This window comes from Phaenicophaeus curvirostris, chromosome 1 (assembly GCF_032191515.1).
Source record: "Phaenicophaeus curvirostris isolate KB17595 chromosome 1, BPBGC_Pcur_1.0, whole genome shotgun sequence".
In the NCBI taxonomy this organism is placed as follows: Eukaryota; Metazoa; Chordata; class Aves; order Cuculiformes; family Cuculidae; genus Phaenicophaeus; species Phaenicophaeus curvirostris.
In genome coordinates, this window is record NC_091392.1 from 39,063,343 (window position 1) to 39,090,009 (window position 26,667).

Sequence of the window (26,667 nt, forward strand, 5' to 3'; positions counted from 1 at the left end):
TTGGAGGAAATTTTGTCCTCTTGAGATAAGGGAGAAGAAATAGCAATTGGACTTAGCAGAACTCCCTGAGAAATGGAAAACTCTAACTTCTCATGTTTCTCAACATTTTTTTTAAGCTACATTTGAAGACATCATCTGTATACCACAGTAGAAAAAAAAAAATCCGAATTCTAACTTTCAGATTGTGGAACAGCATTTGCAAGCCAGACTAGGAACCTGAAGCAGCTCGGTGCGAGTTAAAGCAGATCTCAGACCAGCCCAGGCTAGAGACTGAACAGGCTAGAAAGTGGCATTGCAGAGAACAGGTGTAAAGGCAGCATAAAACTTGTTTTTAACTACCCGGGGGAGAGCTACTACCCTTCAGGTCTATCCCACACAGGCTGACCTGGGCCCTAGAAGTTCCTGCAAGCTCCAGGATAAGAATAATACAACTTCTGCTGAGGCAGATGGATACCAAACCTGTAAACCATTGAGATAAGAGCACATAGGTAGTATAGAGTACTGGTTTTGGCCCTCCCTACAGCCCAACTACTATACAGATACAATCTGCTCCTAATGCGTAACACTGTTCTGACACATTATAACAGAGATGCCTTAATTTGCTTCACTTTTCCCAATTGCAAAAGCACTGTGGAGACCAGTGAAGAAACAAATAGGCTAGGACGGGTCAAGGGGTAGTACAGCTGCACTGTGTTTCTGCTATGTCTGAACTAACAAGCTGAAACAGAGGGGGAAGCAATACTCAGATGAAGCTCTAGAGCCTTGAGCTGTGTCTGCAAGGTGCTAGGTTGCACCATATGGACATTCTCAGTCAGTGCCTCCAGACTGCCTTCCACCAAATGAGGTAGCTACACTGCAAGTTAACTCCCTTCAGCTTTCAGGAATTTGTTTTATTTCTTCAACATTTTATTTTAAATTCTCTTCCACATTTTTAACATCTTCAAGCTGGCTACCAATATTTTTCCTGTCCTTGTGTGCCAAATGTGCCTGGCACAGTAAGTCTGAAAACCCAAATCAATATTATCTGAAGAAGTAAAACTCTTAGAGACAAAACCAACAGTACAGACCAAAGATGGTGCTAAGAGGATGAGGTACAGAGGAGAGGAAGTCTTGTGGATTAGGAAAGGAAATGGGGAAAAAAAGAAAGTGATCACTTACCAGTCGGTGAAGTATGTCATCGTTTTTCTTATATTGCGGAAAAGGAAACCAACTTCTAAAGAACCCAACTAGTTTTGACAGGATGCTTTGCTGAAGGGAACAGAAATTACTCCAATTAAAAAAAAAACACAACAAAACAAGACAAAAATAAATAACAACAGGCAATTCTTTTATTTCTGCCCTTGTTAAGTCAGACCCAAGTACCTGTAAGGAAGTTTCGCTTACTGTATCTGGCCTAACTTCAGAGTAACTAAGGGAACATCTGCTTCCCGTCAGTTTGCCTGGTCACAAGAGCCTGAAATAGAGCTTTTGGTAACCCCACCTATTAGGAGCATAATGAATTGTTATGTTGTACTGTTAAAAATAACTACAGTTAGAAGTAGCTTGATCTCAAGTTGGCAGCTATTGATACGAAAGACTTTCTCTCTCCTTGAGGATAAAAAAAAAGCAGCGAAGTTAAAGGGATGACAAAGACTGAAGAAAAGTAAAAGATCAGAAGAGGAACACCCTCTCTTTGATAGACCACTGCAGCTTGAGGACAACACTCTGGAGAAGCTGTGAACAAGGAAGGGTGACTGTAAGAATAGGAACTGTACCAGAAACTCCCTGTCCCAACCAGCTGTGCTGTCAGGTATTTGTCTCCGTGCTGCTTCCTGTGCAACCTAAATCCCCTCTTTCATCTAAACTGTAAACAGAACTTCAATCACCATTAATCAGAGGGACTCGCTCTTGGTCATCACACATTTCACTCATGTATCTTCCTAAAACAAGATACATAAAGATTGTCATTAAATAGATGCATCATTTTGCTTGACTCTGCAGCTGCTAAATGAAATAAATGGAGTTTTTGACACACGCTGCATATCCGCTTTCCTCAGACTGAGCTGACAGGAAGTTTTTTTCAAAACATTTACTTACGCATATTTCATGAATTCTGAGGCCCTTCTTCTTAATCTTCAAACTGCTGACATGTCATGCAATCAAATTAAATGCATGCCAAATACAATTAATGTGAGGTGCTTACATTTTGTGGCAAACTGTTTCAAAATAAAATAAAAAAAACCCCAAAAGATTACAATTGCTTACTGCATAAAGGGTGTCTATATTAAATCAGCTTCTGATTTTCTGTTGAAAAAGACGTTTAAGATCACCTGGTCCAACCACCGCTCCAGCCCTGCTAAGTCCGCCACTAGACCATGTCCTAGGTACGACATCTACTTGTCTTTTAAACACCTCCAGGGATGGTGACTCAACTACCTCCCAGGGAAGCCTCTTCCAATGCTCAACAACCCTTTCAGTAAAGAAATGCCTCCAAATATCCAGCCAAAATCTCCCCTGGCCCATCTTGAGGCCATTTCCCCTTGTCCTGTCACTCGCTACCAGTGAGAAGAGACCAGCCCCCACCTCACTACAGCCTCCTTTTAGGTAGTTGTAGAGAGTGATAAGGTCTTCCTTCAGTCTCCTTTTCTCTAGACAAAATAACCCCAGTAAAACCAAGCAATAGGAGCTTTGCAGTTAGCCCTATGATCAGCCCAACAGCTCTCTGAAAGGCAGCATGACTCAAGTTTGAAACAGCGAGCCAGGGCAGAAAGGCTTTCAGTAATTGTCACCTTAAAGCCCTTATGCTTCACAGAACAATTTTTGAAATAACTTACTTCTGCATCCATTTAGGTAAACTAACTCAAATTCTTCTTTATGTATGCCTCATCCTTCTATGTACAGATAGAATTGCAGATCTATGTCAAAAGGAAGAGTTTTTAGGTCAGTGGAGAGACAAACCATTAATAGGGGTTTCATAACGATAGCTCTTCCTGACACACAGAAATCACTGTGGCTTATTAGGAGGAGCTCTCCCAGCAATCAACACTTCTTACATTATGGAATAAATCCAAGCAATTGCATTTTGATGTTGCTTAAGGGCACTGACATAAGTTAGAAGATGAGTAGGGGGCAGCACTAGATTATCCTCCAAAAGTCTTGTAAAGTGCAAAATAAAACAAAATTTTCCTATTACAATTTGTAGAAAACTGAGATGAACTAAACAAATGCCCTTGCTCTGTATTTGAGTTGCAGACAGATACTTCACAGAATCATAGAATAACCAGGTTCATAATAACCAACTTCATTCAGAAGTACTTTTCCCAGTACTTTGAAAGTGAAGTACAGAGTTTACTACTTTACCATTTTCTAATTAAAATTACGCCTCTTGGAGCCTACTGACCACTTCATAAGTCCTTGGGTTTCTATCCTGAACATTTAAATCCACACCAAGGTTAATTTTAAACTGCTGCCAGCTGACTAAACTAGGCTGGAATTACTGAAAAAAAACCCCCATTCTAGTGTGCTATGTAAGTGTCTTTTGGTTTATTTTCCCTGGTCTAGTTTAAAAACAAAAATCTGAGTTTGCATAAACACTCAACAGGCATGTCAGTGCTTGAAAACGCAAAACATGACAACCCACTGTCTTGGGCTGTGACCCAGTAGAGTACAGTAACACATTAGATTATTCAGATCCTTGGAGCAGTGCCTCACAGTTTGCATTCCCACTGGGAGTGTTACTGACAAGTAAAACAACTTGCATCAACACACAAGTCGGGTCATGTCGCCAATACTTCTGGAGTATTCTTCCTGCAACTTTAGAACACTGCTGAGACAAATTCTCTGTAAACTGAGTGAAAAAGATGTATAACTCCTTACATTTTTTACAAATAGCATAGGACATGCACATTTTAGCTACATTCATTGGAATCTAAAATATAAGAACTTCTATAGGACTTCTAAGGACTTTCTCGGTTATCCAGGATGAACTTGAAAGAGCAAATTAGCAGGTATCTAAAATATATCATCATTCACACTGACACCTTTCAATTCTGTGCACTTCAGAAAGAAGATAATGCTACAGTTGTTCAAGGCCAGGTTGGATGGGGCGTTGGGCAGCCTGATCTGGTGGGAGGTGTCCCTGCCCATGACAGGGGGGCTGAAACTGGATGATCTTTAAGGTCCCTTCCAACCCAAGCCATTCTATGATTCTATGATTTAGCACAGTAATTATAGATATAGTGGTCCTGGCATCACTCAGCACTGAACATCATCAAATCCCTGTGATCATATTCTGCATTACACTAAGCCTAAACTAAGATAATTGTATACTAGGACTGTGGATAGGTACATGTTCAGAACTCAGAAACCATTTGTTTCCCAGACATTTATCATTTCAGTAGACTCAGCCAGCAAAGTCTGAGAGAAGGGAAGTGCTAACAGTCTCAAGTAAAAATGAGGAAATGATTGGATTGGAACACAAACGATTTGCCTGTACATCACAGAGAAGATGCAACAAAGCCTCAGATCCTCCAAAATCCAGTGTGGCCAGCTGCCTCTCCATCACTCTCTTTCCTTTCGAATCATCCTACCAACATGAGACACAGAAATTAAATGACAAAAACCAGACTTTCTGACCTCAGATTACTAAAGAAAAGCATTAACGTGCCCAAACTGGTACTGGAACAGCAGCAGAAAGAACCTATAACATTTTATCATCAGTACACAGAGGTTTCTTCCTTATTTTCACTATGTATCCCTGTCTAGACAGAGATGAGACAATGTGAATGTCATCCTAGTATTTGTAAGAAATGGGCAGGTCATTTTTACACACCACACCCTTCAAGCTGAAAGGCAAACCATGACAAATTACTTCTACATCTGACACAATACTAGAGGGCTTGCTCCCAACACAATAAAATCAAGTGTAAAATGCTTCAGGGGAATAGAAAAAAACCCAGAATGCTTGAGGCTTTTAAAAGCAGTGTATCTTCATACTTTTGAGGTCCTTAACCACCCAGTGCTTCTGTATTAAATTCACACAAGAAATTGAAATTACACACAAGAACACAGCATCAAACTGCTTTACTGACTTCCACAAAAGTAACGATGCAGAATGAAGTAATGCAGCTAATAAGCGATAGGCCATGCATTTCTTCATAGTAAAGAACTCTCAGCAGCTGATGACATTTGTCACCTTAATTTTCAATTAACAGTGGTTTAATTAAAGTCTTCCTGCACTAAGTCAGAACAGATATCTTCAGTGTAAATGTACCACAAAACTGCCAATAGCTTTAAAGAGAAAATATATTTTCAGGTGTTTTCTTGAGAGTTATTGCGAGCCAGCTGACAATTCTGAAAAGTTAGGGTAGTGGGCTTAATATTTCCATGAATACTTTTAAAGGTAGTTTAAATCAAAGTAGAAAAACTCTGAATTAAACCCTGAATTAAACACAGCCTTGCCTTTCAACCACTGATAGAAGCAATCATTTTTACAAATGCAATAGCTACCCACATCAACAGTAACAGTACTCAATTTATTCATTACATTTGAAATAATCTTGCATTACAGAAGCCAGCCAAGGAAGCATGGAAACACTGCAAGAACCACTTCTCCTCCTCCCCTCAGCTAGTCTGTTTCTTGGGCTCACAAATCCTCAGCACACAAGACGGGAGTTCTGTACAAGGCTCCGTCATAGTTTTTTTCTACAAGATTGCCAAATATTTTGAAAAGCTGAAAACCCTACAAGAACAGTACTAAACACAGGGATTCTTATTATTGTATGATTATTTTTACAGACTCTGTCTAATCCAGATGCTGGCCACATGGTGGTACTTAACAGGTCTGCTCAATGGACACACACCCTGTATCTTATCTTTGTGGTCTTCTTTGATCAGAAGTGGGGTGTGAGAGAAGGGAGACAGCACACTCCCAGAGGATTACACTTCTCAGAAAGTGGGGATCAAAGCTGTGAAGCAAAGTGTGCAGTTCACCTGCCCAACAGATGAACACAAACTATGACTGATCTATCCATGAAGAAAGACTTCAAGGGGAATGAAAACCAAAGCAAATTGTTTCATGTTTTATTACGCTGCCTTTTCAAATGGACTAAAGAGTGTGTGAGGAAGTTTACAGTCTATGCAGAGTCGCTGAAACCAGTATCACTATATGAAAATATGACCTACCCACACTTCTCTGAATACTGCCAGATGAATAAGATTCACACTGCATCTTCTAAATTTCAGTTTCAAAGTCTGCATGTCAATCCTGGCAAGCACACCATACTATTCTAAACATTTTAAACCCCACACATTCTTCCCCCACATCAGAAAAAAATTGATTGTTGTTATTCAATTCATACACCTCCGAATTCTACCTCACCTAAGATCCTACATAGAACAGATTAAAAATACCACAAGAAAAAAAGTGTTCTGACCAAAAACAAAGGAGAAACAAGAGGAACATGCATGAAAGTGGAAAGAACACTTGAAATAAAGCCTAACTAACAACAACTTTTACCTGCACAATTCCTTGAAGCACCTTGGGAATTGAGTAGTGGATATACGTTAAGATAGTATTATTTGTGAAAAGATCCTAAGAAAAGCATCAGTTCTCCTCGTTCGCCACACCTACCATTTGCCATATCTCCCATCCACCACAATCTGCAGAGAGACCTTACAGAGATCACAGGGCCACTCATGTACTGCCCGTGTTTAGGAAAAATAGGATGCGTCCCCAGCTCACTGTCAGCTAATTAGGAGGGTGGAACATTGTGGAAGAGGGAAGCAGCAGAGCTTACAAATGATAGAAGAGGTTGTGAACTTCTGATTTGAAGATAGCTGCAGAGGTACAAACCAGGAATGGACAACAGGCAAACTGAAGGTTAAAAGCCACAATGGGCAAGAATCAGATGACCTAAGGTGCACAAAGATGGAAGATACTATGGACGGTGGTGAGAGAGGAGAAAGAAAATCCTCAGAGGCCATGTGTCAACCCGTGAATGCTTGGTTTGTATTCTCACCTGCGAGGCAACACACACCTCAGCCTGCAGTGGCCAGGACAAAGAAGTCTGCTTAGAAGACAGATTGACTACTGAATTTTCAATATACTTGTTGCAAAGAGATTGCTACATTAGCTGCCTCAGTAGGGGAATTTCTTCACCCACACTACAGCCCCTCATCTCAGTTACATGGCCTTTATGCTACCAGTAACAGAAAAATACCATTTATTTTTAATAAGGAAACCAAAAAATGTGTAGGCCATATTAGGTGTTAAATGGCTGAATTCTCAAGCATCATTTTAATACCAAAATGATTTTAAAAAATCCACGTGCCTTCACTCAACAGTAGAGAAATAAGAAGTCTGAGCTAATCAAGTTGATGATCTCTGTCAGCCATTACTGTTAGAAAACTGCCATAACTTAAGCACAGTTCTACTATCTTATTATGATTGGTTACTGTATTCACACTTCCCAGAAATCCTCTTTCTTAATATGTTTTGTCACAGAGTAAGCAATATTTAGCAACTAAATGCCTGAGAAGGGCTGGGAACTATAAAATTTGTTGTTCCAACAAATTACAGGTTTTGTTCCCAGAATGTCACACTAAGATAACACAGTGATATCTAGTAAATAAGATAATTTAGAACACTCAAAAAATTTCACTATCAAGGTCTCTTGCTTTCTTAGCTTACGTAAGTGGAATGAAACACTTCAAATTATGCTGGCAAACCATGCATTTCCAAACACATTTGTAGACAAGGCATGACAACTCGTTGGGTTTTTTTTGTTTGTTTGTTTGTTTTCTTTCTTTTTTTTTAACTACAGTAAGATATTTATTTTTTTATCCCCTCTGATTTTCCCTTTTTGTGAAGTAATGCCATTCTTTTTTGAGAAGGTAAATACTCAGGAACAGGAGAGCGCTCACTTTCTGGGGAGCATGCACAGTCCGCTCTTTTTGGCTTTCTGCTGCTGCACATTGTTCTGCCTTCTGCGACACTGAGGAGCATACTTCAAAATCTGTGTGTCCCAAATCCTGCAGATACTGGTAGAGTGGGGAATTCTGAAAGAGAGTTAAAAAAGAAAAATGAGATAAAACAATGTTAAAAACCATTCCCCATTTCCCACAAAACAAAACTGTGAATATAGCAGCCACACAACTAGCAATGAATGGATTGAGAGCAGCTGTGCAGAGGAGGACTTCAGGATAACGGTGGATGAAGACTTGGACATGAGCTGGCAATGTGCAATTGCATCCCACAAGGCCAACTGTACCCTAGGCTGGATCAAACGAAGCGTGTCCAGCGTGTCCTTTACTCTATTGTCTTGTGAGACCTCACTTAGAATCCTCCATCCCACTCTGGAGTCCTCAGTGCAGGAAAAACACGGATCTGTCAGAGCAGGTCAAGAAGAGGCCATGAAAATAATCACAGGGACGGAACACTTCTCAAATGGTGAAAGGCTGAGATAACTGCAGTTAATCAACCTGGAGAAGGCTCCAGGGAGACCTTGTGGTCTTTCAATAATTAAAGGATGCTTAAAAGAAAGACAGACTTTTTACCAAGGTCTGTAGTGAGGACAAGGCGTAATGGGTTTAAACTAATAGAGGGGAGATTCAGATTAGATACAAGGAAGAACTTTTTTTTCAGTGAGGGTGGTGAGGCACTGGAACAGGTTGCCCAGAGAGGCTGTAGATCCCTGGAGGTGTTCAAGGCCAGGCTGGATGAGGCTTTGAGCAACCTGATCTAGTGGAAGTTGTCCCTGCTTAAGGGAGGTGGCTGAAACTATGTGGTCTTTAAGGTCCCTTCCAACCCAAACCATTCTGTGATTCTATGCAACAGGAAAAAACCTAACAGAGTTAAGCAAGAAAGCCAAATTTTTCCTTTGAATACCTTCCTTAAGTTTTACTCTGACCATAAGGAAAGAGGCTGCAGGAGAGACAACATACCAAACCATGTGATAAGAAACAAGCATGCAATCAACCAACTTTTCCCATAGGACTATTTTTTTCTAGGTTACCTGATAGGGTTCTTTATCTTATAACTTACACGTTTTCAATAGATAAATTATTTTTCTGTTAATATATTTAAAAATATTATTGTGTGACTCTGAAGCACTTAATGGTTTCCTAAAGTTTATAAAAATTGAACAGATTATACTTTGAATCACTTCTATGGAAACAAACTTTAAAACTAGAGCACTTTTCCAGCTTCAATAAATACAGCCTCAGTGTAACCTGATTAGGTACCTACAGAATATTTTACAGAAATGGAAAATCAAATTAGAAAAAGGTTTCTCCTCTTTCCGAGGATGGTACTAGCACTTCTGGCAAAGGAGTATTGCATTTAAAAAAAAAAAAAGATAACAACAAAAACATTCAACTTTTTAAAGCTGCTGGTAAAATTACTAATTTACAAAAAGTCCTTAATTTAACTTCAAGAAAGTATAGGATTGCCATTGCCAGAGAGTGGGGTTTTGCATGTTTAGATGTTTATCTATATAGACATCAGAAATTTCTTGTTATCATCTGCATCAGGTATCTAGATTTACTTAACTCTCATTTTTCTATTTACATCCACATATGTGGTAGTACATAGGACAGACTGGACGGAAAGAACATTTACACTAACTCCAGTTCTTCTTGGGACACATGAAGAGACTGCTTTTTTAATAAAACCTGTCAGCAATCAATCTGAAATATCCTGGTTAGTCAGGGATTCATTTTGACGTCTGAAAATTCTTATCAACATCCCACACCAGCATGCGAACAAACACAAGCAAACTGCACAGGAAGAACACGAACCATTGTAAGAATTATAATGTAGGACCAGTGAGATAACAAAAATACTGTACAGAAAAAGGAAAAACTTTACAGGCAACGCACGGTTTTGAAGGTCTGCAGAAACTACCATCAACAGAACACCTACTGCAACTTGTTATATTAACTATTAACCTGCTGGTGCAAGTTGTGAAGGTGGCCCAGCTACTGTGACCATGTAACAACATGGGCAAATCTCATATGACTGCTTGCCATACAATAAAACCTGGAAGTAATCATTCATACCAGCTGAACAAACCTACTTGTTACCTCTAGGGATTTTTTAACTCCATCACCACAGTGCTATTTTGATCACTCTTACCTATTTAAAGCATGCAAATTCATACTTTTGCACACTCCCCCTGAGTTACTCACAACAGATTCAGTACCCAGTCATGACCTGAAACTCAAACACTCGTACCAATTCATAGCTCTGTGCACATACAAACAATCTTCCTTATCCACAATGACGATCGTGCAAAACGCTAGGATAGGTTAATGACTCATTTCCTTGTGGGAATTCTTCCAGTGTGACAACCCTATTCTCTTTTTTTTTTTTTCAAGTACCCCTCCTCCATGGTTGAGTACTGGTTCAAATGCATCTAGCTGTACTTAAACAATGTTCTAGATCGCCTGGAAAGAAGGTATGTTTTTTTTCCTAAGTAGAACATGTTGGTTTACCAGAACTACTTAATTAAAATGGAAATGAAAACATAAATAAATTGGAATACTTCTCTTATTTAAGACACTGTTAAATTCCCTTAATAATTTAAGGGCAAAATTCAGAAAATGAATTGATATGCATAACCTTGTCTTCTGAAAATGGCCTTCACAGAGTCAGGTTGTGCGCTGTGGGCACACCCGGAGCAACCTGAACACCCCCACACAAGAGGCGTTAGGGTAGCATGGGGGTTTCAGACAGAACCAGCCAGAATTTTCCCCATGCAGATAAAGATGTATAGGCAAAACAGTGGGTGAACATAATGTTTTATTCAGAATCATAGTTTTGATGCTTGTTCCAGGCAGGACTCCAAGGAAATCACATCCAGGCTCTTGAAAGTCCTGTCCATTGTCTTGACCACACTTGTCCATCACCTTGACCACACTTGTCCATCACCTTGATCATACTCGTCACAAGCAAGGCCAGTCATCATTTGACACAACCATTCTTGTATTTTATTGGTACACACAGAGACCTGGCAAAAGAATCCAAATATACCAAGCAGTTTTTCAAGCAGGATCTCAGGGTGCACCTAGCCTGGGGTCCATGATAAGTTATTTTTTCAAAAGCTGATCAAGAAAGCTGCTCTGATGATGTTTAGATTGGTTCCATTTCCTCATAAAAATGCATGAAGAAAGGCAAAGAGAGAGACGGAGACACTGTGCACTGAAGACAGAGAAAATTAGCTGAAATCCTGAATACCGCATCAAGTAAATCTATCACACAGATTTAAGAATGCCTGATTATTCTCTCTTACTGGGTATTTGGCAGCACCAAAACTTTCCATCTAACTGTAAACAGTGTATTTCCTACTCTATAGAAATAGTAAAAAACACATCATCTCTCCAAACATTAATGAAGCTTTAGCCCCCAGCTAGGATGAATAATTTTATTTGTTCTTGTAATAAAAGTAGAACATGGGCACCTTACTAGGTTTTACATAAATTCCTTCCCATTAAACTTTTTGAAGGCTTTTACAGGGTCTCATTATGGACAGATTTACAATTTTTTACCACTGCTTGGAACCAGAAATGAGTTTTCTGATTGTTGAGTTAGCAAATGATAACTGAATAAAATTTAACTTGAATGTTTACCACATATTCCTCCAAGTACTTCCTCCTCTTTCAGTTTCTCAGAAAGTACTCAGGCTATGACAATCCTCCTCTGGCACATTTCTCTGGCTCACATGCTTTCTCTTCCCCACTCTTTTTTAAAAGATTATTAGTATAACTTAAGTGCACATTGGAAACCCTCATTTTTTATTAGTTTAAATGGCCATGAACTATTCTGTGCCTAAAATCCCTTATGCTGTAAGTAAACCCACCATTGTTTCCTTTCTGTATCCATTAGTAGAGTGTAGGATGTGAGTAAAGAAAGTGCTGAACAAGAAGTGAGTTAAGGCCTTTGTGAAATTAGATTACAAAGAACCTTAATTACAAAGAACCAGAGAATTCTTCCATTAAGCGTGAGTTCTCTTACATAGCATACTCAGCTTAACATTTTGCTCCAAAATTTTGAAGATGACACTCCTCTTCTATCAGAAATATCACTGATGGCATACACACATTAGCCTACATTAAGACAAAATGCACACATTATTTATTTGTTACATTTAATGTCCTAGATATTGCTCAACTTTAAATTACACTGATAAGCCTGTCACTTGTAAAGCTGTGTGGCCTGTATAACACCCTAAGGATGTCTCCAATCATCTATAGCAAATTTTTCCCATGACACCTATAAGTAATGGCTAGAAAATCCAGTAAAGGAATTTTAAAAGTTTAAGAGTAGATTTTATGGATGTGAATATTCACATAAAAGTTCCAACATTGTCAAAGAATCAAAATTATTAATAACGCAACTACAGAATTACAATATGATAGTATTAAAAAACCCTACTCTATATACTGCCAATTTCAACACAAGATAGAGAAGTATTACACTTAAGACTTACAAAGCCTATTTTCATCTTCAGCTATATAAACAATAACTAAATCTCATAATGTGTCTGATGTCCCACAAATTATAGCTCTGTATTTCTAGGTTACATATAAGCCTCTCACTCCTAAATGCCTTCTTTCCCATCACAAAAGATCACAGATATACACATATTCTTGCACAAGCACTTCTAACTGTGAGAAAAGATTCCTGGTTTCAATTCCTGCTGTCATCAACAGCACTGTCAGGCACAGCAGGTTCCACCTGCAAATGCCAGGATAACATTAAAAAAAAATCTGTTTCTTCATTGGACAAAATAGGAGGGATCTGCCTTTTCTCCTCCTAATCTTGTTTGCCAAAAATTCAGGCATTCATTTTTTCAACAGTCCAATGCTGAAAAATAAAACAACAATTTAAAAAAGAACAACTGATTTTACATTTCTACATAGGTTGTAGATACTATGCTTTTAGTTTAAGAAATTCAGGACATACCAGAAAGTTTATCCCTCCAAGCAGTAATAGGTTTTAATTAAAAAAAACCCCAACAAAACCATAATTTAAACTCGAGAGAAAGCTTTTATGCTAGAATATGAGGTAAAGGGACAACAAAGTTGTTTCAGTAGACAGCATGAAAAGGAAATTTAAAATGTAAAATATCACCTTCCTATTAATATAGCACCATATTACTCTAGAGGGTTCTATTTCCATATATTTTTGAACCTTTACTTTCAACCGCTCAACTTCGATACTAACTAGACTAGTTAGTACCACTCATGTCCGAGAGTCAAGTTCATTTGTTTATTTCTAGTTTTCTCTGGCAGAACGACACAGTAATGAATCATTTACAAAGTAGAGAAATAAAAAAATAATTCATTTTATTGTTATGTTACCATTGTACTGCCAATTACTGATGGGAAATCGAATCTAAAGTAAGTGAGGATACCAAGACAGCGTTTTTCAGCAATATGCTGTATTTATTTCTGAAGCTTTTTCTATGTTTCTTCTTTTAAGTCACTTTCTGAGACCACCTAGATACAAGAGACAGGCAATACATTTACAGCCAGGCCATTTGTTTATTATGCTACTTGTCCAAAATGTGTGCTGGAAATAGAAACAGTTTCAGAACAAACAGAAGACAAAATGTCATTATTCTTTGGTGCACTTTGTACAGATCATACACAGAAAATCTTGTTAGTAAGGGAAGCAAGAAACTGTCGATGCACGGAGTAGGAATATACTTTTTGAAAATGTTAAGAATTAGGTTTTCAGGGGACTCAGCGGAGACTGACAATGAAAAAACACATATATTTCTACGATTTTTCTAATTCACTAGAATCAGTTACACTGCAAAGCCACTGAGTTGTAACTAGCTATTTACAGAATAGTACAGTATAGGTTTACATAAGCTCCAGTTTCAAGAATCAATACAGAAAAACCTTTCCCCCTCATTCATAACTCCTAGAGCTTATTTATTTTAGATTCACACTACTAAGAACTATCTCACTCACATATGTATGTTAATTACAGTTCTCCTTTTTTCATTTTTAGAACTGGTCGAGTCTCATTCTAAACCCAGGATACATTCTGCAGGATTAAAGAATAGTCTACTCAACTTGTTTTGTTCTTAACCCCTTCCCAATTCTTATTTTAATGCCACTTGGCATACAGCACTGACTTGGTTAGAAAAAATCACACCTAAACCGAAGACCAAACACTGTATTTGCAACTCGCAGCCTACAGTAAAAATAAATACAAAAAATCCAAGCCAACCATCAAAAGATAAATCATGCATATATAGCATTGTGTATTGCCATCCTGTGGAAAGGTGGTCACAGAAGAAAATTCCCCAGCCTCAGAAAAGAGCTCACTTATTATAGATATCTACTCAAATACTTAAATCTATTGTAGCCTTGCACGCAGAGATATTGCATTTTAGTAAGTGGGTCATTTTGTGCATATTCTGAGAAAAACCTTTTGCAATCACAAATTTGGTTAAGACACTTCTAGCTTTCAGTCTTGTTACAGTAGCAGTTGGAAATCAAAGCCACACCCAAATTATTTTTGCTGATGCATCATGAAGTAAATGACTCAGGATTTCTCCATTAGAGACAGACAGGGGCTTCCCATACCCAGCGTTCTTTACTACCATAAAATTTAATACCTCCTAAATCCCTGATCTAGCTTCCAACCATAGCTAATGGGGCAGATTAACTTTAGAAGCGATATTTAATGCCATTGCACAACACAAGAGGTTCATAGATCTCTACTTAAAATATGGACGTGTTTATCTAAAGCTGATGTTTCTAATATGCCAAAAACACTGTGGGAGCTTAAATTACCTCCAAAATAACAGCAAGTTATGAATTATCATTTGAAAAAAGAACAACAAACAGATTAAACATTTCTACCACAGCGACAGCAAAGGCTAAGATGTGCTGAACAGGGAGCTAAACTCAGAACAAAATAAACAGTATTGAAAGCTCCCCTTTCTCCTCAAAGCACAGATTCAACGAAGTTAAGCTAACACTCACAGACAGCGCGATCTTTGTCTCCTGGAAGAGGGCATTCCATTTTTCTCTTCGGTACTGCTCCCATGCACCTGACAGAATCTCGCCTGCCTCCCCGTTTCTTTCTGTTTGTCCCTCCAGGATGACCTGAGCAGAGGATGTGAAGGAGCCGTCACTGTAATCGCACCTGTGCCCCTGCACAGTAGCATTTTCCTGATGGCATCAGCAGATGCAGTTTGAAACTTCCCAGGACCGTGTGATTTCTCCTGACTAATGTGGCTTTCTAACTAGGGGGGGAGGGAGACAAGGATGACAGATTGCTAAAGGCTTTTAAAAAGATACTGCTTGAAAGAATTATTGCACATCGATCTCCTATGCAGCCATTAATAAGGCTTTCCAAGCAACAGTATTTAAAAGCCTTGGTCATATTCTCCTGGCTGGTTACCACCTCCTCCTGTGCTCTGACTGACAAAGAGCCAGGCGCTAACAGAGCTGATTTTAGACAATGACTTCAAGGCAGGAAAGAGTAATTCAAATTTCCTATTCTGCTTTCACCTCGCCTCCCCAGGAGCATAGCTTTGGTATCTCCAGTGCTACTGTATCATCTGATTTAGAAGCAGGCTCCCAGAACTACTGTGAAACCATTCGTTTATTACTGCTCCTGGATATCTTCTCCATGCACCCACGTGTCCTGAAGGGTTAGGAAAGTTTTACAGCCTGTGTATAGCTCCATATCACTGGATCAGTGCAAGGGAAAGCTCTTTTCTTTGCATTTTCAACAGGTGGTTGCCCTCGTGGAGAAGTCTTAGAAAGAAATATTACTGGACAAAGCCCAGAAACTCATCTGCAAAGGGATCCCTGGATTATTTACCTGTTCAAACGTGGACATGCAAATATAGGTGAAAAGCTGAGCGGGACCTTTCTGACAAGAACAGAGATGAAAAATGCTTGAAAAACTACAAGTGGTAAACTTTACCTTCCCTGGAGGACAGGGTAACAGGCCAGTCAGACTCTGTAGCCAGAGCTTTGGGTGGGAAGTCACTGATCATGCAGGTCATCAGACTAGGCTGATGGAGGAAAAATGATCTGGTTTATGCCAGTCACTAACAACTCACAGATTCTACCCTTCACTTACATTCAAAACTGAATTAATGAAATTAATGCATCTGCCTGGTAAACTAGTGGCGTATTTCCAAAACATTTCAGAAACCTCTTTAAAACACCATCTCCAAAGAATTAACTTGTTTATCCATTATAAGTCATGTTAATTTTGACTCCTAATGATAAGGCAAACATCTTTACTGAAGTGCAAAGTGTCCAAATAACAAGAGGCAGTCACATTATAAGGACCAAAAGAATTAAAAAAAGTGATTCACTACACTTTTCAAGTGTCTCAAGGAAGATGATTCATGACTTAAAGTTGTGAAAGCAGTACTAAGGTTGTAAGTCCCACAGACATGACCCCAGAGTAATTAATAAAAAGGAGGATTAAAAATTGTTTGGACCAACAGACCTAAACTTTTACTATGGATCAGCAAGTACTTTCATCTTCAAATTTTCTATTAAAAACAATAAAGGGAATATGGGTTCACACACCACGTAATCTTGTTCTCTATCTACACCACCAGTGTTATCCAAAAATGCCTGATGAGCTTACTTGGCCTCCACAACACCCAGACAGCTCTTTACACAGTTTTAAACCTGCAGTTTCTTTTATTTTCTCTCCGGTATCGTCTGCCTCCTGGTAATGGGATGAGAAAGAGCACAGCCTGTCCACCCCTTCCTCTTAGCAGACTGCTGAGAAACAGGATATCCAAAATAGTCCTTTCGTCACTATTCCAGGTGCCTCCCCAGCGCGCTGCAATTTGTAGCAGAGAGATCTCCCCAGGCTGCAGTTACACGGTCAATTTAATCTGCCGTTCCCAGTGGGTGAAGATGAAAGCTGCAGTACCATTTTAAAACACTAATGGTAACATTTACATAGCCAAACGGTGAGAGGGAGAAAGGAACTTATTTGATTGTAAAATAAAAAATAAAACCCATCTCTCCTGTTTCTTTCTTAGCCAGGTTAGTTTATCATCAAATCAGTCTCCTGAGCCAGCTTACAGCATCACCCACAAATCCAGGTGCCACCATAGGGAAGAAGATGGGAATACGCAGGAAAAGAAGAATGAAGTCCCAACACCTCTTCTGCCAACAGCCGACACTTCAGGCAGACAAAGTGCAGTCTCAGAACCAGCTCGGAAAACCGTTCTTTTGGCAGAACTGTGTAATTCAAACCGGCTTTCTTTCATGCATAGGTATAAAATGAAAGTACTGCATCTTTAGTCCACCCAATATCTGGTGAAAAAGGCCTGTTGAGGGAGCATTACTGACACTACCATTGAACATGTAAGTATTCTTTTTTCATCTTCTTCTTTTTCCTAATTTGTAATGTGTGAGACATTAATTTTTAGAATACAACACATTTATAAGCCTGATGCTTGGCAAAAATCACACTACCTTGCGAGTCCTAAAGTTTTCAGTTTTTTTAAGAAAATGTGACTTAAAATTTGCATCACAACAGAAAGTTTCTGAGGTCAGAATTCCTGGGGTTTTCATTTGGGTTTGTTTCTTTTCTTTTTTTCTTTTTTAAGTAATTCTAGAACAGCTCAATTTGGGTGAAGAAAGCATACGTGAAAATAAACATCACTGAGTGTTTGGATAAAAGCTACCTTTGTTTTGAAAGGGTTCATATGAGGATTTGAACACCTCAACTTAGTGATGCACTATTATTTTAAGCAAAGAAACACCATAATTTAGACATGTTTTGAATATAGCTGTGTTATGCTGGGAAATGGTGACACCTCTTGCTGGAATCTCTTAAATCTTACAGAAATCTGTACATTAGAACATCACATGTAGACATCATCCATGCCCTTCAGCACCAAGAAGCATCTTGGCTGGTTTTGTAAACGCACAACGAGAGTTGTCTTGCTGAACCTGCCATTTGAACACATCATGATGTTGGCCAGTACTTCCCAAGCACCTCTGTCCCACATCCCTCCTAAAAAGACTCCAGCATTCCTACCTCCTCCCCACACAGGGCAGACCCACTGGCTGGTGGGTTGCCAACTGTGCTGAGCCCTGGTGCTTCCTATTTCTCTCTGATGGTATGTTGCTAGTAAAGTACTTCTCCCACTGCCTTCAGGGCCTGTTTTTCCTCTTAGCTTCTTCCACTACAGCAAGAAGACAAAGAACGCAGACCTGCCCTCTCCAAGCTCTGGAAAGGGTAATTCCATTTCTGTGCATCTTTTCCCCCAGTGATGGGAAGATGACCACCTGGGTGAGGGCTGGCTGTGAAATGAGAGCACCTGATATACGTCAAAATCTTTGTTCTGAGTTTGTGGATTCTAATTCTAGGTTCAGCAGATCTGTGTTCAATATTTTACTCAGAAGCAAACTTCTGAATTTGGACATGAGATTTTTTACTCTCTTTGCACTCATCCCCAGTTTGTTTTCTTTTCAACGACAGATCAGTATGGATTTTGAGATTGATGCAGGTAGGCGAGCCAAAGAAAGTCTCACTTTATTAATTTGGTATTCTCTAATTTGCACAACATAAAAACTGAAGTCAGGAAAGATCACATACACGACATAAATTCTATTTTTCAGTCTGAGATTTGTACCGAGACAAATAATAAATCCCAGATTTAAATGTCTAGATTCATACTAATGATCAAATACCCTCGATCTAGAATAAAGATTAGATTCAACAGTGACACCACCACCATGACACAGCCGGCCTTTAGGTGGGGCTGTTCTTCAGTGTGTATTTCCAGTATTTACCAAAATAGCTAGGGAACAGCTATTTTGGTAAATAGTATGTAAATAATATGGACAGATCTGGTTGTAGGTATGTCACAAGACTCATGAGTTAATGACGGAGATGTCTCAAGTGACAAAAGCTTTCTGTTCCTAATTGAAATTTTAAGAAATGGAGAGAAAGGTTTGTGACAATGATAGTAAATCGGTACAATATTTTACACAATTCTATATGCAGAGCTTTATATTTCAAATGTGTGAAAAACCCTTAAACATCTAAAGTGGTGGCAGTTTGACACCATGGGTGTCAAAATCTGATTGTTTTTTGCACAACCTGGTGAAAAATCTTGCATGGATTAACTTTATTCAGCAAACCCAGCATTAAAATGGAAACCAACAAAAGTCATCTCCAATCCTTCTGTCAGAACCATACAGCAGACAAAGTCAGGAATGTTTTCTGGGATCAGATTCCAACAACTGTCTGGATGAACGTGAAGGAAGGAGCATCACACACATGAGGAATAGCTGAGAGAGCTGGGACTGAGAAGGCTCAGAGAGAATCTCATCAGTGTATGTAAGTACTTGAAGGGAGAGTACATAGAGGATGGAGCCAGGGTCTCTTCAGCAGTGCTCAGTGACAGGACCAGAGGCAATAAGCACAAACTGAAGCACTGGAGGTTCTTTATGCACATCAGGGAACATTTTACTGTGAGGATGACCAAGGGTTGCCCAGAGAGGCTGTGGATTCTCCACCTTTGGAGATATTCAACCACCACCTGGACATGGTCCTGGGCAACAGGCTTGAACAGGGGGGTTGGAGCAGATGACCTCCACAGGTCCTTCCCAGGCTCAACCATTCTGTGATTCTGTGAGTACAGCTTTAATATCTATCAAAAAAAAAAAAAAAGAACTTGCACAAGCTCATTAAAATATAGGACAAATGACTTAGCTGGAAGCAGAACTCAGGAGCTGAAAATGCACTTAAAGAGCAATGTTTGCATCACCTTCATCCCAGTGCTCTGAAAGAACAGGCACAAGAGATCAAAGATCCAACAGAAAGGATTTTTAATAAACCTATAAACTCACAAGTGGAAAAAAGCGAACACAGTGCCTATATTATAAAAAGGAGAAAAAAAGCAATCAGGAACATCTCAGATCTATAATTCTGATCAAAAGCCAGCATGCCACTGAGAGTAAGTACTTCCTTGCAAAATTCAAAGACAAAGAAGAAAACAGATGATCATCAAAGAAGATATCATACAGGTTCACCAGAGGTAGATTGTGCCAAACTCACTTGACATCTTTCTTTGGTAAGACAGTGAATTTTTCTAGATAAAGGAAATGCAGCAAGTTTATAGGGACTTTTTATACTGTGCCATATTGGGTATGGGCTTTTGATACTGTGCCATATCAGTTAAGATGGAGAAGATGGGAAAGGAACCAAACATGTAGATGGCAGAGACAACTGTGAGTTATGCTGAATGGAAAGCCATCAGATCAGAAGAAGGTTACGTGTGGAGTTCCTAAAGAATCAGTCCTAAGCTTTTGCATTTTCCTTAATTATCCTTATACCAAAAAAGCAGGCTAAGGAAATTTCCAGTTAACACTGTATATGCAGAAAAGGATTTAAACATCATACAAAAAGAACAGGATGACATTGAGTAGGTACTGAAAATGGCATGCAATTTGACAACACACAGAGGGAATAATGAAACCAAATTCTCCAATAATGTGGAAGCCATTGACAAAAATAAGGACAGACATAAGTGGTTAACTGATCGCATAACAATCAAGTTAAACAGTAGTAAGACTTGAAAAATGTGTTTGTAGGCCTAGGATACAAGAAACAAAGTGTTCCCAGCAGAAGCAAGTGAAGACAATTGTACAAGACAAGATACTAGCAAGAACTAGGTAGCATGCTGCAAGGTCAGGTGGAGAAAGATGAACTCAAACTGAAGTAGATGTAAAAAACCAAACTGAACCACGACACCAAAAATGAAGAACAGGAAAACCCCTTTTGTAAAAGGATGCAAAAATACACTGGATTATTCAGTTCAGCAAAATCCTTAGCCAGGAGAAGACTGCTTTCTATTAATACATTTGGAGAGGTAAATTCCAGAGAAATATAAGAACTAGGTAAGCTAACGGGCAATATTAGCAAAAGTGCAAGTAGGTATAAAGTGGTCATAAAGAAATTTCAATACAGAAATTAGATGGCAGTTATTAACAATCAAACCAATGATGTTCTGACAATCTCCTCGCTGGAGTATTAATACAGAAATGTAGCCAGTTTGAACAAGGAGCTTCTTTAATTTATATATTAAAGAAAAAAAAACCAAACAAGAGGCAGATGCCATTGTCCAAGCAAAATAAATACCAATGCAATTCCAGTCTCATATCAAAATACACAAAACTGCCATTTTCCAGAGGACTCTGGGATACAATAGCTTGCACAGTAAATTCTCTTAAACAGAAACTACTGCAGCACACTGCATACTATGCTATAACGACACCATCCTGTCTTCTAGCCCACCATGGGTGGTAAAACTCATCTCAAGTAACTTAGCATCAAATTTCCTCTATTCTATCTCGTGATTTTCCTTAATAAAATAAGAAAGTATTAATAAAGAATGTTATTCATTGTTTCTTCTTTTTTTTTCCTATAATGTGCTCTACACATTATAGGAAATTTTTAATTTGACACAGTGCTAGCACATGAACCCATGTCAAAGGTATCAGGGGCACCTCTGTGCCTCTTGGGTTCTGTAACTTCTCCCCACAGTATTTGCACCATTTTAATTACAAGATCAACTGATTGTAAAGCAGAACAAATGCAAGAACTGAAGTGCTGAGGACTATGTGATCAGCGACTGAAAATCGCTGGCTGCTGTAGGAATTCATGTACGAACTGGGTGGAGTATAGGATCACTTACTGGACAGAGTAGAATGACCATTATTCATTATTATTTTACCACAGTGATATGCAATGGCTTTTCAACTTCTGATGGAAAATACTGCTTTCCTGGAGCAGTGGTACCACCTTGCGCTTCTCCTTCTTCAGAGATACATTCATGTTAAAGATTGGTAATGAGAAAAATTATAGGTCCTTGGAAGCTCATAAATATCTATCCATGGGCTATCATCTATTCGATGCTGCAAAATTTGTAATGCAGGCAGCTGTCATTCATATATTCAGGGCCTGTTGGACAGAGCTCTGACTTGAAAGATGTGCAGAAAATAACCCTGTGCATAATTGTGATGTGGGACAGGTGAAGCATATCGTGCCTCTCTTGTCTCTCCTACCCATTCTGTCAGGCATGAAAAACATGAAGGAGCACTTCCTTCTTGATTATGCATTTGTTAGTGCACCACTTGGCTTATAATACTGACAAATATCCTGTTTGCAAGAGCTCCAACAGTACAGAGCGCTGCTCACAGTAAACTGGGTCTGTACGCTGAAGGCCTCCTTGCAACTGTAACTGCTAAATAACAACACTGTAAGTGATCTGCTGAGGTACAGGAGGAACGTAGCTGCTTCCCAGAAACCACAGATAATTAATGGAAGTCTGGGGCCCAAGAAAGAAATTAAAACAGTAACTAAAACACAAATATGTTGAAGCATGAACTATCCAGATGCTTTTCCGCTCCCTGCCAACTCCCACCGCTGGCTCATCTGTGTGCAGGATGTATATAATTCTCTGTGGAGCCTTCATTTTACAGTAGCAGGAACAGTCCTCAGCCCTTATGAAGACAACTTGCATGGTATTGCAAGGTACTCATTATTATCAGTGGGTATCTTTCCCAGATCTGCTCCCCAACCAACCAACAAGGCAAAATAACTTGAATTTTCTTACTGTTGCTTATCTGATGTTATAGCTTTCGCTCGAGGAGAGGCTGAGAGTTGGGCTTGTTAAGCCTAGAGAAGAGAAGGCTCCAGGAAGACCTTACAGCAGCCTTCCAGCACTTAAAGGGAGCCTACAGGAAAGATGGGGAGGGGCTCTTCATCAGGGAGCGCAGGGATAGGAGAAGGAGTAATGGTTTTAAGCTGAAAGAGGGGAGATTCAGATTAGATAGTGGAAATAATGTTTTATTGTGAAGGTGCTAAGGCACTGGAACAGCTTGCCTGGAGAAGTTGTGTATGCCCCATCCCTGGAAGCATTCAAAGCTGGGTCGGATGGGGCTTTGAGGTCTGGTGGGAGGTGTCCCTGCTGTGGCAAGGGGAGTTGGAACTGGATGATCTTTAAGGTCCCTTCCAACCCAAACCATTCCACAATTCTATGACAGTTACACTCTAATACATGAAAGATACGTTACTAGTCACGCAGTATACACACAAGTGTGTGTATATATACACAGAGACACTGCATATAGTAATGAACCAAACAGCCTTTACTAGTGATGGAAATCCATTCCCAAAACACAAAGAAAATAGCAAAGTGTGTATTGCATATGCGGGGAGATCTGTTACTCCCAGTGCAGCAGAACTTTTTCAATCAAAACAGTAACGGCTGAATGAACTGTGGAACTGTAAAATTAACGCTATTTTTACTACACAAAAAAATGCAGAGAGCAGGCATTGTACCTGCAAAGTAAGGATTACCACGATGGATTTATGTCATTAAAGAAAGTGTTTTAACATAGCAGAAATACCAATAACGAACTTCATTGTTAGGATTCAAAGTTGGTTGTGGATAAACAGGAAACACTGTGGTACAGACCAAAGCCATGAACACCTAGCACTTCCACAGCTAAGAAAAAAACATTCCTCATGGAAGGAGCTTTTTGTGCACTGGTAAAAGCAATGTAATAGTATTGCAACAATTAATCATTTTAAGGATGGTATTTCTCTATAACCACTTTCTCTGTACCCCTGCAAAACCAGGCATATCCTGCACGAAGACACAATTACATTCACCCACTGCAAACTCATCTGATTTTGTCACTGAACTGCCACAGCAGATATATTTAACCATTGTGTTAAATAAGGCTGACATGGACAGGCTGAGAGAGTTGAGGTTGTTCAGCCTGGAGAAAAGAAGGCTTCAGGGAGACCTTATAGCGGCCTCCCAGTACCTGAAGGGGACCTACAGGAAAGCTGGGGAGGGACTTCTTACAAGGGCATGTAGTGATAAGGATGATATGGATGTTTTCAAATTGGAAGGGGAAAGATTTAGACCAGACATTAGGAAGAAATTTTTAACTATCAGGATGGTGAGGCACTGGCACAGGTTGTCCAAGGAAGTTGTAGATGCCCCATCCCTGGAGATGTTCAAAGCCAGGTTGGTTGGAGCTTTGAGCAGCCTGATCTGGTAAGAGATATCCCTCCCCATGGCAGGGGGGTTGGAACTGTATGGGCTTTAAGGTCCCTTCTAATCCAAACTGTTCTATGAATATATGATAGTGTAGCCTTGCAACATTCTAGAATAGTTTAGTTTGGGTTGGAAGGGATCTTAAAGATCATAGAGTTCCAACACCCCCACCATGGACAGGGACACGGTCAGTATATCAGGCTGCTCAAAGCCCCATCCAACCTGGCCTTGAACACCTCCAGGGATGGGGCAGCCACAGCTTCCCTGGGCAACCTGTGCCGGTGCCTCACCACTCTCATGGTGAAGAAATTCTTCCTTATGTCTAGTCTAAACCTGCCCCTCTCCAGTTTATACCCGCATCTATTGAAAAGCAACAATGTATTCTCTACCTCCTACTCTAACCTACGACCTATGGAATCTCAGAAGACTTGGTACAGCTGTCAGGGTTTTACCCAAACCCCTCCAGCACCGCGCACTCTGGGGAGACGAGGCAGCCCCAGCACCTCACAGATGTAGCAGCGGGGTTCATCACCCCCTTCCCCGCCGCCCCCCTCACACCGGGGCCGGGCACGCGCCGCTGCCCCCCGCCAGAGCCCCAGAGCGGGATCCCCGCCGGGAGGCGGAGCCGCCGCACAAAGGATCGTCCCGTCCCTTCGCCCCCTCCCGCCGCCTCCCGCCCAGCGGCCGCCCCAGGGGGCACCACCTCCGGCCGCCCCCGCCGAGGGGCGGAGAGACGGGGAAGCCCGGCCCGGCGGGTCGCCCCCGCGCCCACCTCAAACACCACTTCTTCGTCAAACTCCGGTGTCATCCTCGTCCGCCATGCCACCCCCCGCGGGCACGCTGGGAAACCGAGTCCGCCGCGCCGCCGGCCGCCCGGCCCGGCCCCGCGCCTCGCGGAACTACAGCTCCCACAAGGCACCGCGCTCGACCGCTTCCGGGCGGCCGCGTGGGGACGGCGCCGGTTGGCGGGGCGGGGGTGGTGGGCGGGGCCGCCGTCTGCGGGCGGGGGCTGGGATTGGCGAGGACGCCGATCGGTGGGCGGGGTTACAAGTGGTGGGCGGCGCTGATTGGCGGGCGCGGTGATTGTGGGCAGAGCTGATTGGTGGGCGGGGCTGGGATTGGTGGGCAGGGCTGCGCTGCTTGGTGGGCGGTGCGGATTGAGGGGGTCGGTGGGCGGGGCCTCGATGGGTGGGCGGAGCTGATTGGCGGTGCTGTGCGTGGTGGGCGGGGCATCAGCTGGTGGACGGCGCTGATTGGCGGGTCTTCGGCCGGTGAGCGGGGCCTGAGCCGGTGGGCGGTGCTGATTGGTGGGGCGGAGTGTGGTGGGCGGGGCCTGGGCCGGTGGGCGGTGCTGATTGGCGGTCGGGGCGGTGCCGCTCGGCCGGGCCGGCAGGGGGCGCTGGGGGCGCCGGGCGCTCAGAGCGCTTAGCGCGCCGGCAGCCGCGGGGCGGGATGCGGCGGCGGGCGGGGGGTGTCGGTACCGCTGCCGGGGGAACAATGGGCTCCTTCTCCTCGGCCCTCCGAGGGGCCGTGGCGTAAGGGAGGAGGAGGAGGAGGAGGAGGAGGAGGGGGAGGACGGCGCGTGGAGCACCATGAGCTCCGCCGGTGAGTTCCCGGGGAGCGGGCGGCGCCGGGGCTGGGGTGGTCGCTCTGTTCCAAAGTTCGCGAGCGGCTCCGAAAGCGCCGGCGAAGGAGCCGCGAGACTCGTTTCGGGGTCTCGGAGCCGGGGAAACGCGAGGGAGCGGGACGAGAGCCAGGACGGGCTGCGTCCCCCGGTTAGCTGCACGTGTATGAGTTTTCCCGGGAATCTTACGCGTGTTCTGTTGCTTTGCAAGGTCTGATTTTAGTGTCGTGATGAGCTTGGCGAGTCAAACCTCTTGGTTCGAGGGCTCCAGCCCTGTTTCGGCTCAGGAGGGGCTGGGAAGCGTTGCCCTCGGGCTTTCCAGCTGCCGTGACCTTCCGTGCTCTCCTTCCCTTTCATCTCCCTCACCCGCTGCCAGTTCTGCGGCTAAAACAGCTGTAAGGCGAAGGGTTAGAACCACTGAATCATAAAATAGTTTGGGTTGGAAGGGACCTTAAAGCCCATCCAGTTCCAGCCCCCCTGCCATGGGCAGGGACACCTCCCACTAGATCAGGCTGCCCAAGGTCCCATCCAGCCTGGCCTTGAACACCCTGGAATGGTTGGTGGGAAGCAAGAGCTCCACGTGTGAAAGGAGTTGTTGGTGTTCGCTCGGAGCATACACGGTGCTGGCTGTTTGCGCTGCTGCTCGCCCAGCTGTCAGATTAGCAGATTCCTTCCAGTCTGCTTGCAGGCAAGAGTAGGAGTCATAGAATAACCAGGTTGGAAGAGACCCACTGGATCATCGAGTCCAACCATTCCTATCAAACACTAAACCATGCCCCTTAGCACCTCGTCCACCCGTGCTTTAAACACCTCCAGGGAAGGTGAATCAACCACCTCCCTGGGCAGCCTGTTCCAGTGCCCAATGACCCTTTCTGTGAAGAATTTTTTCCTAATGTCCAGCCTAAACCTCCCCTGGCGGAGCTTGAGGCCATTCCCTCTTGTCCTGTCCCCTGTCACTTGGGAGAAGAGGCC

General features: G+C 41.7%; 2 protein-coding genes across 5 annotated transcripts in view; one reads left to right on the forward strand and one right to left on the reverse strand.

The window, feature by feature from the left end:
* Window positions 1-24,953, reverse strand: part of VEZT (vezatin, adherens junctions transmembrane protein) — a 62,823-nt gene extending 37,870 nt beyond the window's left edge. For all 4 annotated transcript variants that reach the window (XM_069853294.1, XM_069853285.1, XM_069853312.1 and 1 more), the window contains exons 1-3: window positions 24,844-24,953; window positions 7,903-8,037; window positions 1,159-1,248 (exon numbers count right to left, since the gene is read on the reverse strand). In XM_069853294.1, coding sequence (XP_069709395.1) covers window positions 1,159-1,248; window positions 7,903-8,037; window positions 24,844-24,879 — 261 coding nt within the window. In that variant the 5' untranslated portion in view covers window positions 24,880-24,953. The remainder of the gene's footprint in view (window positions 1-1,158; window positions 1,249-7,902; window positions 8,038-24,843) is intronic.
* A 545-nt stretch (window positions 24,954-25,498) lies between these two features.
* FGD6 (FYVE, RhoGEF and PH domain containing 6) overlaps window positions 25,499-26,667 on the forward strand; it is a 75,768-nt gene continuing 74,599 nt past the window's right edge. The window contains exon 1 of the mRNA XM_069853272.1: window positions 25,499-25,676. Within this exon, the coding sequence (XP_069709373.1) occupies window positions 25,664-25,676 (13 nt within the window). The 5' untranslated portion in view covers window positions 25,499-25,663. The remainder of the gene's footprint in view (window positions 25,677-26,667) is intronic.